The sequence below is a fragment of the Clupea harengus genome, chromosome 26 (genome assembly GCF_900700415.2).
Source record: "Clupea harengus chromosome 26, Ch_v2.0.2, whole genome shotgun sequence".
NCBI lineage: Eukaryota > Metazoa > Chordata > Actinopteri > Clupeiformes > Clupeidae > Clupea > Clupea harengus.
The window spans coordinates 8,973,162-8,990,059 of record NC_045177.1 but is presented as its reverse complement, the minus strand read 5'-3'; the positions used below and the strand labels follow the sequence as shown (position 1 = coordinate 8,990,059).

General features: G+C 48.4%; 1 protein-coding gene across 4 annotated transcripts in view; it reads right to left on the bottom strand.

Annotated features, from left to right (window-relative positions):
* Positions 1–16,898, bottom strand: part of rptor (regulatory associated protein of MTOR, complex 1) — a 143,368-nt gene that overhangs the window by 24,149 nt on the left and 102,321 nt on the right. For 3 of the 4 annotated variants that reach the window (XM_042703862.1, XM_042703863.1, XM_042703860.1), the window contains exons 19-24: positions 14,446–14,566; positions 13,768–13,908; positions 11,561–11,716; positions 5,139–5,257; positions 466–569; positions 1–97 (exon numbers count right to left, since the gene is read on the bottom strand). The exon at positions 1–97 is cut by the window's left edge and continues 120 nt beyond it. In XM_042703862.1, the coding sequence (XP_042559796.1) occupies positions 1–97; positions 466–569; positions 5,139–5,257; positions 11,561–11,716; positions 13,768–13,908; positions 14,446–14,566 (738 nt within the window). The remainder of the gene's footprint in view (positions 98–465; positions 570–5,138; positions 5,258–11,560; positions 11,717–13,767; positions 13,909–14,445; positions 14,567–16,898) is intronic. The other variant, XM_042703861.1, reaches the window with a different exon arrangement.

Sequence of the window (16,898 nt, the reverse complement as noted above, 5' to 3'; positions counted from 1 at the left end):
CTTGGGCACCTCGTTGGTCAGGCTGGAGCTGCTGGCACTGGGCATGGGGGGGGAGCCGCTGGAAGGAGATGAGCAGCGTTTGGATCTGTGGGGCGCACTATAACATGCAGGCCGGAGTCACTGTCTGTCGGGCAAACACGCTAACCAACGACTGTCCTGCTGGTGCATATGTGACCCTGTGGTGTAAGCTGTGGCTAACTGCTAATGAGAACAAGAGTGCACCGCTGAGTCAGTTCTGGGAAACGAACAGAACCTTATTAAGCCATTTTCACAATGTTCCTTTGGGCAGAGTTACTATCATCAGGCTGAGTAGGATATAGTTTCAGTGTGTTTGTGTCTTTATGTGCCTTGATGGTTGAGAGGTTATAGTGTTGGTTGTCTGTGATAGTAAATTTGGTCCAAATTCTCAGAGAATATCTGTGTGTACGTGTAAGAAATGAAGGATGTAAAACGTAGGCAACTCACCCAGCTTGGTGTATGTGCGTGCCTTTGCTGGTAGGGCTGGCTGGGGCCGACTGGGTGGAGGAGCCGCAGTCCAGAATCCTCTGCGATCGGGCATTCATAGTAGCCTGCGGGCACAGACACAGAAAAATAGCCTTCAGTACCACACAGCAATGCAACGCCACACACAACACAGCCTCAAACGACAGCATGTTTAAGACTCGCATGGGAAATCACAGCAACTCTCTGAGCAGAGAAAATGAGCTGGCCAGAAGATGATTTGATAGATTATAACCCACGAGAGCGGAAGGAGAGAGCCGCTGTAATCACCACCACACAACAGCAGGCCCCCGTTCTCAGTCTGATAGGCACTCACCAGCAGACGCCATCATTGCTAAAAGCAGAGTGATGCATTAAGTGTTTCTCGACGAAGCAATAGGAGGTCTAATTGGCACAAAACAAGTAATGAAACACTGATGGGTACAGACTTGTTTACAGAATGCGACAGAAGCAAACTTATACACCGTTCAAACAATTGCACTGTTTTTTTTTTAAATCCAACTCTCTCTGCCATCTGGAGATGGGCTTTTATTTGATTTCTATGCTAATTCCCACTAGCTGCTAGCGTGAGTTGGGGTGTGTGTGTGTGTGTGTGTGTGTGTGTGTGTGTGTATGTGTGTGTGTGTGTGTGTGTGTGTGTGTGTGTGTGTGTGTGTGTGTGTGTGTGTGGGGGGGGGGGGGGGGCACACCGGTTCTCTTCAGTGGCTGGCATGTTTGGGTTTGTGCGGAGACATTAATTGCTTGTGTTTGTGCGCCGGTGCTTCATTAAAAACAGAGCTGTGAAAAGAAATGAAAGAAACGGGACTCGAAGAATTGACACTTTCTATGGAGAAGTGCCAGGCTCTAATCTGAAAAGCCTCCCCCACTTCAGGGACAAAATATTAATTAGGTGGAGAGACCAGAAAGGCATAAATCGTGGCAGCAAACACACGATGAAACGCGCGCAAAAAGAAATAAACTTGTTACCGAGCAGGTATCAAAAAGCGTCAACGCGAGAAACTCGATCTTTATTATCAGAAGAGACGTCCTCCGTGTGATTCTGATAATAATTCTGTCTAGACGCGTCCCCGTGAAAGAGACACCCTAAGATTAGCGACACTGGACACACCGTCGAGGAAATCTCGCGAAAAAATGTAATCCGACAAAATGAAATCTGGGACGCACCTCGACAGAGCGGGGTGTTTTAAATTCATGAGGCGTGCCGTGCGGCTGTGACTAGTGGCCGGTGGACGCCGACGCGATGATGGGAGCACGTCCGGTGAGCGGGGAGCAGGGGGCCTCAGCAACAGTCCAGTCAGCTAGTGCGAATCTTCCAGGTTGATTGGGTAGGGACACGGCACTGGCACAGCACCATCAAGATCAAAGACTCATTAAAGAATGATTGAGCAAAAAAAAAACAAAAAAGAACTATATGAAGCTGGTACTTGCTTGCTCTTCTTTAAATATTTTAGTGGCACATTTCCAATGCAAAGTGTGAGAGATGCTTGGCTGCAGGTGGGGGGGTTTGCTCACTTCACCTTAGCTGCTACTTTTTTTGCTGTGATGTTGAGTAACACTGTTTGGCATTAGATTAGCGGCCTACAGAGTTTATGAATACTGATGCCAAGGGGGAGATGAGGACTCCTGTGACTGCGGATGGAGGTACTGGAGAGCACACAAGAGGAATCCAGGAATCTAGATCGATAGTTCTATGGCAGTAAGGGACAAAATCTAAAAAGATAATGCTGCATTTAAAGGCTTAATGGCTCAAATGATATACATCTTCCCCACTCAACTTATTTTAATTTTTCTTTTTTCCTTGACAAATGTGTGTTTTTCAGAAAGCACATGAAGTCACTATCATATGCAGCAAATTCAGATATCAAGTCCCATCCTTGACTACAGTCAGTGCTTGAGGGTAGGTAGATTGTTTTTCTTGCCCTATGCGGTGTGACGGTAAAGCGAGTAATTTAATTGTTTTTTTTTATGATGGTCAGGGTTTATTACCCATCCCAGAGTAGTTTCCAGGCTCTTCTTTCTCAAAAGTTCACTTGTTTATTTATTCATCAATTAAAAGCCTCTGCAAAATAAAGCAGCACTGGAAATGTTTTTTTTTTTTTTTTTTTTTTTTAAATCACAAGAGGCCCAACAGGGACAAGATGCTCAATTTAATGACTTGAAAAGAAGTGCATTTAATTGTGTGCATTTAATTATTTAAGGTGAAACTGTCAGAATGTTCATCTCCAAGAAGGGTGGTGTAAGCTGCAGGAGACTCATACTTGGAGGAAGTCAGATACGGTGAGATGCAGCAGGATAGGTGGTTGGGTAAAAGATAAACAGGGTAGTTCGAATGGCAAATCCAAGAAATGTGACGACCAAAAGTTTCTCAATTTTCATATTGTGCTTTCTTGTTTATTCAAGAAACTTAGCTTTTAATTAACAAAGGCTTGGGGAAAAATGAATATGCTGTGATGAACTTAGTCTGAGCATGAATGTATTCTAATTAGTATGAGAAGAACTAGAATTAGTTTGGAGTTTCCAGAAGAAATCCAGCTCTGGCATTTGAGATGGTGCTCGGGTTGATGTATAAAACGTCTCTGTGGCAGCACCAACACATTAAACTAAAGTGCAAATCCAATTAACTGCCTTGATCCAATATCACAATTAATGCGCTGATAAATATCCTTTTAATAAGAATGAAACACCTTGATGTACCGATGACTCCACACTTTCATCTTGCTTTTCACAGCCAAATGTGTCCACATCATCATGACGCTGAATGTATAAACCAACACTCTGCCTCTTGCTTTGTCTCTTTGTTAAAGAAAGTATTAGTATATTTTATCATGAATGTTTTAGCTGAAAGGCTTGTTCAAAATGTTGTGTGTAAAGTGTGTAGGTTGATTTTGGAAAAACACTGAGTGAGCAAAGAATGTCGAACCAGATGCCTCACGTGATGTTTTTCTGACAGAAGGAGAGAGCGGGTTGTAAAATGACTCGTTGCTAAGCAGAAGTAGAATTCAGCTGAGCTGAAGGTATCCTAAAGTGCATCCCAGCATCTTGACTGTCATACTGTGTAAACATTGTGTTTGAATAAAAGGACTTGTTTTTAGCATGGCACGTCAGACAGACTTAAGGTGTCTGTCTCCGTCGGGGCCCTGTTCGAAAACCGTCCAGTTCACTTACATGCTGGGTAGTGTTTTTAATCTTCTAACTAACTGTTGAGGGTGTTTTCCCTGACACTCTTCCTCTCACCTGCCTCAACTGATCTGTGATCAGATGGAGGATTAGGCAGCTCCCCTTCTCCGCACGTGAAGCGCAGCCCACGTGAGGTGGGAAAGCACGACTAATGAGAGTTTAAAACACAAGTTCGTGCCACGATCAAACAGACAGCAAGTCTTTCCCTCACTGTGAACGATGAACAAACCTCAAACCTCTTTTTGCGACTTTCAAAAGCCATGCTATGGGCCAGGGTATCCGACGGAGGATTTCCTCACCTGTTGGCCTGTTACTCAGGTCACAGTACAAAGCAAAGAGAGGTTGTTTTTACTTGAGATGAACTAGAGAGGCACGGCTCTCCACCTCCGGACTACGCGATCTCAGATCTTTGAGAGGAGAAGCTCAGAGTTTGCTTCTCTCTGCTCCCGAGAGGCTCAAAGCCCAGATCAAAGGAGAGGGAAACAGAAGGTGAGAGTCTAGCGCTTAAACCTTTCCCTGATTCACTCAGTGACTCAGGTTGGATACATGAAACATACGCCAGCCCTGCTCCGCAGGAAAGTTATGGAGGCTTCTGGGAGAGACAGATCAACAGTGCTTAAAGCAGGAAGAGAAAGATCTAAAGAACTAAAATCTCAATGCAATATGCATTACACGATTGGACACTGAGCTGTGTTCCCACTCCTGAAGAAACTTCAGCTTGAGGTTGTAATTAAAACCGACGAGAAGGTAGATTACATTTGGGTAACATTTGCTTAGCGGTAGGATCCAATCTTTTTAGAAAAAAAAAAGAGAGAATAAAACGAAAAGGTAGCTCAATTTGCCCTCTCACAACTTTCTACTACTTGCTAGAAAAAAAGACACCGCTCCCCCCATAGTTAGCAGCGGAGAGGTAGAGAAGCACTTCTGCCCCTTTAGCCAACGAGCAGCCTGCCGACATCCGTGGCGCAGTGCAGCATCCTCAGGACGAGCCCTGAGACGGCGGAGGCACCGCAGGACATCCCCCCCGTTCGGGTAATTCATTAGCCGCTCGCTAGCGCCGGAGCAGTGGCACGGCTGGCTGAGGTGGGGGGTCTTAAAGCAGCAACGAGTGGGGCCCCGCGGGCGACGTGGGGACTGTCGATGTCAGCAGCGGAGATAAAACAAGATGGAGAGAGGGGGAGGGGGGTGGGCGTTCGTGGTTATTACCCCCTTAACTTATGACAGCGCTCTCCCCGCCATTCCCCCCCCCCCCCCCCCCCCCCACACACACTACTGGGCCTTTGGGGAGCCATTGCCGTTTAATTGCATTTGCACAATACTAACGGCTCCTGGAGGTAGAGAGAGAGCCACAATACTAACGGCTTCTGGAGGGAGAGAGCGAGCCAAGAGGGCTGGCATTGTGTGAATGTGTGCGCTTGTTTGGGTGTAAAGGAAGCAGAGATCTCTCTCTCTCTCATTACCTTGTATGCAATACAGTTGAGGACCTTCATGGCCAGGTCCGACACCTCTGGGAAGGGGTCGGCCGCTAAGTGCAAGAGTACCCTCCAGATCTGTGTGTAGACGCTGTTGAACGACACACCTGCAGCAGGAGACACACATGGGGAAAATCAGTCAGATCCACGGCGTCAAATGAATTAGCTGACAGTAGATATGACAACAGATTTCACTTGACAATTGAAAAGTTGGCAACATTTTAGAGACCTCCCATAGATTGTGCAACTGTTTCACTGCGTTCAGGTAAGCAGCTGTCTCCACGTGATTTATTTCACATTGACGTGCTCACATTGTTCAGCTCAGTGCATGCCTTTTGTTGGTTTCCTCAACACAAAAAATAACGATACATCTTTACATTTATTGAACTCCTACGATTTATTTGTCAAATATTGAAATAAAGTGGCCAAGCCAATCGTGAAGGAAATACCTCACTTGTACGGGGGAGGGGGTTCAACTTCAACAACAGCAAAGTGAGGTTACAGACAGCCACTGACACGAGAGAGAAATTAACAGCCGAGGCACTCAGAGCTGGCAAATCATTCATCTTCTGATGGATGCCGAGACAGAAGCCATCATTAGGCATCATTATCACGAACAGAAATCATTACATTCCACATTGTTGTCTCGCAGGGCAAACAGGTTGAGGCCTGGCTGACATTTACGTCCTCTCAGGGGAGCGCTCCACCGTGTCTCGACGTGACATTAATATTTCTTTGTTTCCTTTTTTTTCCCTGCATAAATGCCTCCCCCACGCACCCTCCTCCCCCACAACGGTCGTTTTTTTTTTTTTTTTATGCACGTCAACCCTCATTTCCATCGTTCAGCCGTGTTCCTGGTGGGCCTCTGACATAAGCAGAAGGGTTCTGCCTCATTTCTCCTTCTTGTAAACTGGTAAAAACTGCCGCTTGTTGTTGTTTTTTCCCCCGCTAACATGCTTTTCGGCATCTGTCAACTTCAGTTTGCCGTTTGAAACCCTCTTCTGGGCCCCCCGCGGTGACGCTGGCTATAGCGCTGACTGCTTCACATTCATCCCAACCACGGCGTTGTTTACTGTAGGAGCGGGTGTGTGGGCTCGAGCAGAGGAGCGTTAGCTGACGAGCTCCAGCGGAGTCATTGGCATTCATTGCATGTGTGATGACCAGCACACACTCAACCCAGAGAGCTTCTTGAACTCCATCTCCGGGGACTTCCTCTACGCCCCCGCCGATCCCCCCCCCCCCCCCCCCCCTTCCATCCTTCCCCTCCTCATAACCCCTCTATTCCACAAATAACAACTGATATCAAAAGCATATAACAACTACAGCAGCAACAGAAACTGCAAACCAATTAGGATTCCAGTGCCTCTGCGGGGGACTGTATGCAGTGAATAGTCCCTGGGGAGGAGGTCATGACTAAGGGGACTGTATGCAGTGAATAGTCCCTGGGGAGGAGGTCATGACTAAGGGGACTGTATGCAGTGAATAGTCCCTGGGGAGGAGGTCATGACTACCTGCCCACAGCTGAGCACAACAGCACTGGCTGGCAGCCATGTGTGAGCTACAAGTGTTCAACAAGTCCGACACTACAGGCAAGTTTCTGCTTGGCTGCCTCAATGTCCTGCAACTAAAACACTTGAAAGCTTAACTGTAAGTGCTTGTTCCTTTTGTGCTTTCAGAGCACAAATAGAGCATAAACAGAACATGAATACATTTAAACTGCTCGCTAGTTGCCTTGTGTTCACTTTAGCTCAGAACCTTTATCACTTTAGCTCATACTTCAGCAGCAGGCTGACGATTAGCATAGCCTACTCTTGCGGTATTGTGTATGCCAGCTGCAACTAAAGGAGCTTATGTAAGGACTGCTGGGATATACCTCAGATGAACACACAAAGAGGGGGGGGGGGGGGGAGGGGGGGTGGATGGAGAGGGAGGGACAGTTTGCATTTTCACAAAAAAAACATTTACTGCATCAGACTGTGCAACTGACAAATGCTGACAACTGTGTGGAAATGATGAGACACAAACAACAACAACAACAACAACAAAAACAACGAGTGCTTAAAAAAAAAAACATCTGGGACGCAACGAGAAGCGGGGAGAGAGAGAGAGAGAAAGAGAACAAGGAAAAAATGGGAGAGAGGCAGACGGGGGCAACGATGCCAATTTGCCGGGGGGGAAAGAGGATGAGATATGTGAACAACACAACACCGCGGAACACAAGGAGCAAGAAATGGAGAGAGGATGGTAGAGATGGGGAGAAGTGGAATGAGAAGATGAGAGAGAATGAGAGAGAGAGAGAGAGAGAATGAGAGAGAGAGAGAGAGAGAGAGAGAGAGAGAATGAGAGAGAGAGAGATAGAGAGAAGAAGGAGCTGATGGAGTGGGAAGGGAAGGGAAGGTGATTTGGATTTTGCCAGAGGGGCTGGATGATATTAGCCAGCAGCGCTAGCCGCCTGCAGACACAAGTGGGGCACAGGTCGTCCTCACAGCCACCGCATCTGATCAGATCATCCCATGCTTGACAGCGTTTCATACGAGACGACCACCTCCAAAGATCTGGAGGGAGAACTTGGATGGGACACCTATTGGCTAGACAATATGCATGAGCCTTCCATAATCCTCAATACATATTTTCAGCATAAGAGATACCCCAGAAATAATCAACAGTGCCTTATCACTCGGTCCATGCTAACTAAGTCTAATACTCCAGCACAATTTACGTTCTGCACGACACTAGCAAGACTTCATTCTTTCATCCACTATATGCTGAGCCCAATTGCTTTTTCATTTCTTTGTGAAGCGTTTCTGTTTATTTGTTCCTTCACTGCAGAAAAGTGCAAGGCAGCAGTGATTTGTGTGCTACAAAATAAATTATATCGCCCACATACACTTGTCCAAGCAGGGTCCATAATCATTTTTCACAGCAGAAAAGCACCACTCACACTCTTCACTCCCTCCTCGAGTCTAGAAGCTTCTGGAATGCAAAGACACAGGTGCAGCAGAGGCAGCGCCTTACTGGAGCAGGATGGAAATGTCAAGATGGCTCCCATAACGCTTAGTGGGTAAACGGCCATCGGCTAAGGCAGTCAATACAGATCACTAGGTGAGCGAGTAAACATTAACTTCAATATTATGTCTCAAAAGTGTTTTTGTGAGGAAGGCTGGCTCAAACATCAACCTGCCAAAGGACCGTGGACAGGCATTTGGCCAAATCTGGCACTGTAAAATGTCTTATACATTATCCACGTCAAGAACACTGCAGTGTATTTATCCACACAGCTGAAATGGAGGCTATATTGTTGTTGAAATAAGGCTAAATGTAGGACATGTATGCATACACGCACGTATAGTACAGTGCAAAACACTGCTGGCGGTATGAGGGGGAAAACTCTGCTGCATGACAACAGCCAGAGTCACGGAGGAGACATGACAGTGGCATTGATTATGATAGAACACATACATTTCAAACCTCCACCGCGGGATGCACAGGATCTATACGGCCATCTCCTATAGGGGCGGAATCAACCTGCACTGATGGATTGAGCCTTTAATCCAAATCTGATTGAAAGACTGCAGTCGGGGTAGAAGGCAGCCCTTGTATCCCGGGCGTCTGGAGAACGGCTGTAATAAGAGATTCACCTCGCCATTTCTCAAAGGCTGATCTCCTTTCACTAATGCTAATGACTCCATTCTCATGTGTGTGCTCAGACACACGGGCTAATTCCCTGCGCAGGCTGGCTTCGAGCCAGAGAAATGTGCTGCTGTGGCCTTCGAAAGCACCATTAGACCATGCGGGAGATTGTGTGTGTATTAGGACCAGGTGCTTAAGCTGGAGATGGAACAACCACATGAGTCTAACGGCCTTCGGAAAAATCACCTTTACTGTTTTATTGGGAGTTATAGTTATGAGAATTTACAATTACAATTACAAGTGATTAGAGAACTTGATTCTCAGCCTGGTGCTCAGAGTGACCTCAGATGGCACTCGCTGTGAGCACCATGAATTTCAGGTTTCTCCCGACACCAGTCTGGTAGCGAGAGACTTGCAAGCTTTGTGGTGACGCACACGTCTATCCCCTCACAGGTCTGATATGATACACAAGCAGAGGGCAGTGTTATCCCAGAGCCACGGCACGCACAGGCAGATTAATAAACAAATCACAGACTGTGCCACCTCTGTGGGTGGGTGAGGGGTGCTTCATGTGTTAGAAAAACCTAAAAGGTTGCACGGTCCTTCCATCCCCCCTGTCCTGTCCCCACTCTGTAGATCACGCTCAACAATGGTGCATAAAGTGCACCCCTATGGGGCTGGGTTACATAAGAGTCCCTCACAGATGCACTGCTGTGCACTCTGTGTCTATATTTGAGCAAGGGGGGCGTGGTCATGCCAGGGGACAGGGCTGCAGCGCCTGGCAGTGGTGTTCCTCTGGGGGGGGGGGGGGGTGTGAGGATAGCGCTGTGCCATCTCGCGCTCAATGCAGCGCTGGGGCTTAAAAGCCTGCTGCAGCGTTTTCACCACTGGGCCTACCTCTCACTGCTCAGTGGTGTAGAAGTGTGTGTGTGTGTGTGTGTGTGTGTGTGTGTGTGTGTGTGTGTGTATGAGAGTAGGTTTGTGTGTGTGCAAGTTTCTGAATGTGAATATGAGAGAGAGAGAGAGAGAGAGAGAGAGAGAGAGTGTGTGTGTGTGTGTGTGTGTGTGTGTGTGTGTGTGTGCCTATGCCTGTGTGTATGAGAGTAGGTTGGTGCCTGTGCAAGTTTCTGAATGTGAATATGAGAGAGAGAGAGAGAGAGAGAGAGAGAGAGAGAGAGAGTGTGTGTGTGTGTGTGTCTGTGTGTGTGTGTGACCTTTCAGAGCTGCCCTGTCCTCAGAAGCAAGGTTCATCTGCGCGAGTTTTAACAGCCTGCTGCACTCCAGTCAGATTGCTAAGGCAGGAACATAGAGCCACACTGCAGTGCATCTGCAGCAATACCCCCTGTGGAAAGTGCCCACCATTTTAAAAGTGTCATCTTCCAGCAGGCTTTAAGTAAACAGAACAAACCCCCATTTTATTGTTCCTCACTGAGCCACAGTGGAGTATACAGTATACCCAAAGAATAAGTATCCTCCTCAAGACTCCAGAGACACAGAGACCTACACAGAAGGGTGTTTGTGCAAAAACTACTGAGTATATACCACACAGAATGGCCACTCCACTTCAACACGACACTATGCTACCTATCAAACACGAGAGGGGTGGGAAATCGGGTTCGGTATGTTTTAAGTAAACGACAGCCAAGAGACGTGTTCCTGTGCTGATTACAGCATTGAAAGGAATCCACAGTAATGGCGGTGAGTGAGTCGCCCATCAAAGCACCGTATTAAAACAGCAATAACGTTTCTAATTTAGAAACTGTTCCAAACGATGAACACATGGCGAGGCTGATTCTAAACAGAGGAACGCTAAGCTGAATTTCTTAACTGCAAATTCAAGGTTCTAAATTGCGCCCTTATTCTGAGAGCGGGATTTCAGTAGCTGAAGCTGTGCGGTGCTGGGCTGCTGATGTTAGACCCTTGGCAGGTGCTGTGTGGCCCTGTGCTGGGTTAAGCCAACAGGCATTTGCAGCAGCAGCAGGCAAACATGGCATTCCTAACCCTGGTGAGGTTTCCCCCCCTTACACGTTGTCCTTAGAGAGCACTGGCCTTCAGTAAATGGTTTCCTGACTTACACACACAAACATAAACACACACACACACACAAACATGTGCACTCACAACTCACAGTGTGTCAGAGAACATTGAGCTAACTGCCAATCACAGTCCAGGGCTGAGTGTAAAAACAAGTGGAAGAGCAAATGCACTTCCAGTCACCCAGGGACTCTCTCTCTCTCTCTCTCTCTCTCTCTCTCTCTCTGTCTCTTTATCTCTCTCTCTCTCTCTCAGTCTCTCTCTCTCTTTCTCTCAGTCTCTCTCTCTCAGTCTCTCTCTCTCAGTCTCTCTCTCTCTCTCTCTCTCTCTGTCTCTGTCTCTGTCTCTGTCTCTCTCTCTCTCTCTCTCAGTCTCTCTCTCTCAGTCTCTCTCTCTCTCTCAGTCTCTCTCTCTCTCTCTCTCTCTCTCTCTAAAACATAGGCTATCCCTCTTTTAAATTCCTCCCCAATCCCCCGGCAACAACCGTATTCTCCCTTCGGCCTGGACTCTTGATTATTCTACTCCTCAGTGCACCTCCATTCTTTTCTCATATCTGCCCATCATTTTTTCTTCTCCTCCTTTTCCACTTCATTCTCTCCGTGAGGGGGAGGGGGGGGGGGGCAGGCTGCTCCAGATCTGACTAGACCTCCTCCGGTCCCTGATGGAGCGACCCTTTGACCCCCCCACATAGACTCTCGTACCTGCGGCGGAGCGGAGCGGAGCGGCAAGGCCTGACGCACACTCACCGATGAGGGAGTTGAGGGAGGAGTAGGAGCTGACCCTCCTCATCTTGTCGATGGTCTCGAAGGACAGGATGTACTCGTCGTTGTCCGGGCTGCCCAGTGTGCTGCTGGCGCTGCTGCTGGTGCTCAGGTTCCCCGGGGAGAAGGCAACCGGACCACCTGGAAGGGTACGCACACACACATATACACACACACACACATACATACACACACAGACACACAGACACACACACATATACACACACACACACACACACACACACACACACACACACACACACACACACACACACACACACACATACATATATACATACATACACACACAGACACACACACATATACACACACACACACACACACACACACACACATACACAGACACACACACAAGAGCGAACATACAGGTTGAGTGGTGTACATACCCATGAGTGTGCATTTACACATACACGTTTAGAGAACAATGGTGCCACACTATCATAGATTAAGCATAACATAAACACATAAACACATAAACACATAAACACCTCCACACTGTCATAGATTGAGCGTAACATAAACACCTCCACACTGTCATAGATTGAGCATACCATAAACACCTTTAAACTGTAATAGATTGAGCATACCATAAACACCTCCACACTATCATAGATTGAGCATACCATAAACACCTCCATACTGTAAAGAGATTGAGCATAACATAAACACGTCCACACTGTAAAGAGAACCCCCCCTCAGCGTGTGAAAACCAGGTGAAACACACAGACGGAATATTTAATGTGACTGGTCATCAGTGTAGGGAACTGGACTGAGTGTGTGCCTATGTGTTTGCCCTGATGGGGGTCAGTCAACTGGACCAGGTTTCAATGCATCTCATTATACTCTTCCATCATCCAACCATCTAACTGGGTGACCGCGGTCGAGAAGCACAAGGCCTTTCCAGGACTGCATTTCCAGGAAATGAACAGCCCAAGATTTGGGCCTGACTGGAAAGACATGTTAATGTATTACATGATGACAGAACTGTGATGGGAGAAAAACACAGTGTTGTCGTGCCAGACACACACACGGACACACACACACGCGCACACACAGGCACACACACAGGCTTCAAAGCCTGACATACTGATCTCAGCCATCGTGTCTTGTTAAGATGCAGAGAAAATATTCAATATTTGTGGCTCTGGAAAATATTTGAGGAAGGCTATGTTTTTTTAAAATCTTTAATTCTTTAATGCTTTAATGTCTTCTGTCTCAGCTACAAAGCAATCAAACATATGCCCACAATCCTACCAGATGACATTGACCAACTGCAGTGTGTACAGGGGAATCACAGCTCCTCTACTCTCACTAAAGCCCCCCGTGTTTGTGACCAGAGTCTATTGTCAAGAGCGGGCCCCGGAAATCAATAGAAGGTGAGTTGAAAACAAACACGGCTCATCCGCGGGTAAGTCCGCACTAAAGAGCCTGCCTTCAAAGCCAACTCTCCGCCGCTCTCCCTGGGCGGGTGCACTGGTACACGCTGACCACCTGTTGGGCTTGACAACTACAGAGGAGGGATTCTCTAAAGGCACTTAGAGGGAAAAATAATAGAAAAAGCGATCTGCTCCAAAAAAAAAAAAAAAAAAGGTTATCTCTCTCCGACAAGCCTGGAGCACAGTCAGTCGAGCGCAGTCAGTCGAGTTTTGTAGGCCTCTTGTTTACGTTCCAAGGGCACTAATGACTGATGCTGGCGTTCATGTGGTTCGGTGCTGTAAGCTGCTCTAGATGAAAGCCGTCGCTCAATGCAGATGCAGCTGTGTGTGTGTGTGTGTGTGTGTGTCTGGGTGTCCATCTCTGGACTTCGGGAGTTAAGAGTGAGGCTCCGAGGTGTCTGGGTTTGTGTGTGTGTGTGTGTGTGTGTCTAAGTGCAGGTGTATAGTATATGTGTCTAAGAGCAGGTGTGTAAGTGTATGTGCGCCTATGTGTGTATAGTGTGCGTCACATTCTTCATTAAGTATCGCCGAGTGCAAGTACATCTATACTTGTACTGTGCCTCTCTCCTACTTCGTTCATTAAATTCCAAAGTGTGAGTGTGTGTGTGTGTGTGTGTGTGTGTGTGTGTGTGTGTGTGTGTGTGTGTGTGGGTGTGCGTGTGTGTACATTCAACTGCCAGTGTAATTCTGAGTACTCTTTCCCCCTGTGGGGTCCACATGCGTGCCTCGACTCACCTTCTTCGTTGAGGTTGAGGTTCTGGAGGCTCTTGTTGAGGTTGCGCGCGGTGGTGGCGGCGCGGATGTTGGTGTAGGAGTTGACCGAGCGCAGGCGGGGGATGGCTGGGCTGTCCTTCACCGGGGTCAGGTTACCGGGCTCTGGGGGACAGAGAGCAGCGGCGGATGAGGCCAGCAGAGGGCACTGCCTAAAGTACAGGCCTTCACTCTCCCACAATGGCTCATTCCAGTCAAAATGATGATTCTGAGCTTTTGAGTGCAATGCAGTGTTCAGAATTTTGAGAGGTATATGATGGGCAAACATGGGTGTTAAAAACTAAAGACAGACACAGACCCTCTGATGAAGTGGCATATGTGTATTTCTCAATGCTATTTCCATCAATTTCTTACACTCCCATAGCAATGTATTTATGTGCAGTCCCTCATTGCCGTGTATAACTGGATGCACAAGAATAAACATGTAACATGTAAACAATAAACAAAATGAATTCTACAACAAAGGAGCTTGTGAGGTAAGCTCAAGCTAATGAACCTATTTGACCCTTAACATTACGTTAATTTTAAACAATAAACTAAATTAATTCTACAACAAAGGAGCTTGTGAGGTAAGCTAAAGCTAATGAACCTATTTGACCCTTAACATTACGTTCATTTTAAACAATAAACAGTGTAGAGTACCTGTAGTGTTGGCAGGCGAGGACACAGAATAGCTCTTCTCCTCCTCCATGAACTGCAGCGCCACGGTGCAGAAGTTACTCTCGTACTGAACCACCAGGTGACTCAGGGCCACCACCAGCTCCTGTGGGAGGGCAGCACACCAGCGTCAGGTAGAGTACACCACCGTCAGGTAGAGTCAGGTAGAGTACACCACCGTCAGGTAGAGCACACCAGCGTCAGGCAGAGCACACCAGCGTCAGGTAGAGCACACCAGCGTCAGGCAGAGCACACCAGCGTCAGGTAGAGTACACCACCGTCAGGTAGAGCACACCAGCGTCAGGCAGAGCACACCAGCGTCAGGTAGAGTACACCACCGTCAGGTAGAGCACACCAGCGTCAGGCAGAGCACACCAGCGTCAGGTAGAGCACACCAGCGTCAGGCAGAGCACACCAGCGTCAGGTAGAGTCAGGTAGAGTCAGGAGGAGTACACCACCGCCAGGTAGAGTACACCAATGTCAGGTTGAGTACACCACTGTCAGGTAGAGTACACCAGGTAGAGTACACCAGGTAGAGTACACCACCGTCAGGTAGAGTACACCAGCGTCAGGTTGAGTACACCACTGTCAGGTAGAGTACACCAGGTAGAGTACACCAGGTAGAGCACACCAGCGTCAGGTAGAATACACCAGCGTCAGGTAGAGTACACCACCGTCAGGTAGAGCACACCAGCGTCAGGTAGAGCACACCACCGTCAGGTAGAGCACACCACCGTCAGGTAGAATACACCACCGTCAGGTAGAATACACCACCGTCAGGTAGAGTCAGGTAGAGTACACCACCGTCAGGTAGAGTCAGGTAGAGTACACCAGCGTCAGGTAGAGTACACCACCGTCAGGTAGAGTACACCACCGTCACGTAGAGTCAGGTAGAGTACACCAGCGTCAGGTAGAGCACACCAGCGTCAGGTAGAGTACACCACCGTCAGGTAGAGTACACCACCGTCAGGTAGAGCACACCAGCGTCAGGTAGAGCACACCAGCGTCAGGTAGAGTCAGGTAGAATACACCACCGTCAGGTAGAGTACACCAGCGTCAGGTAGAGCACACCAGCGTCAGGTAGAGTACACCACCGTCAGGTAGAGTCAGCGTCAGGCAGAGTACACCAGGTAGAGTACACTACCGTCAGCTAGAGTACACCAGCGTCAGGAAGAGTACACCAGCGTCAGGTAGAGTACACCGCCGTCAGGTAGAGCACACCGCCGTCAGGTAGAGCACACCAGCGTCAGGTAGAGTCAGCGTCAGGTAGAGTACACCACTGTCAGGTAGAGTACACCAGGTAGAGTACACCACCGTCAGGTAGAGTACACCAGCGTCAGGTAGAGTACACCAGGTAGAGTACACCAGGTAGAGCACACCAGCGTCAGGTAGAATACACCAGCGTCAGGTAGAGCACACCACCGTCAGGTAGAGCACACCACCGTCAGGTAGAATACACCACCGTCAGGTAGAATACACCACCGTCAGGTAGAGTCAGGTAGAGTACACCACCGTCAGGTAGAGTCAGGTAGAGCACACCAGCGTCAGGTAGAGTACACCGCCGTCAGGTAGAGCACACCAGCGTCAGGTAGAGTCAGCGTCAGGTAGAGTACACCACTGTCAGGTAGAGTACACCAGGTAGAGTACACCAGGTAGAGTACACCACCGTCAGGTAGAGTACACCAGCGTCAGGTAGAGTACACCAGGTAGAGTACACCAGGTAGAGCACACCAGCGTAAGGTAGAATACACCAGCGTCAGGTAGAGTACACCACCGTCAGGTAGAGCACACCAGCGTCAGGTAGAGCACACCACCGTCAGGTAGAGCACACCACCGTCAGGTAGAATACACCACCGTCAGGTAGAATACACCACCGTCAGGTAGAGTCAGGTAGAGTACACCACCGTCAGGTAGAGTCAGGTAGAGTACACCAGCGTCAGGTAGAGTACACCAGCGTCAGGTAGAGTACACCACCGTCAGGTAGAGTACACCACCGTCAGGTAGAGTCAGGTAGAGTACACCAGCGTCAGGTAGAGCACACCAGCGTCAGGTAGAGTACACCACCGTCAGGTAGAGTACACCACCGTCAGGTAGAGCACACCAGCGTCAGGTAGAGCACACCAGCGTCAGGTAGAGTCAGGTAGAATACACCACCGTCAGGTAGAGCACACCAGCGTCAGGTAGAGCACACCAGCGTCAGGTAGAGTACACCACCGTCAGGTAGAGCACACCAGCGTCAGGTAGAGTACACCACCGTCAGGTAGAGCACACCAGCGTCAGGTAGAGTACACCACCGTCAGGTAGAGTCAGCGTCAGGCAGAGTACACCAGGTAGAGTACACTACCGTCAGCTAGAGTACACCAGCGTCAGGTAGAGTACACCGCCGTCAGGTAGAGCACACCAGCGTCAGGTAGAGTCAGCGTCAGGTAGAGTCAGCG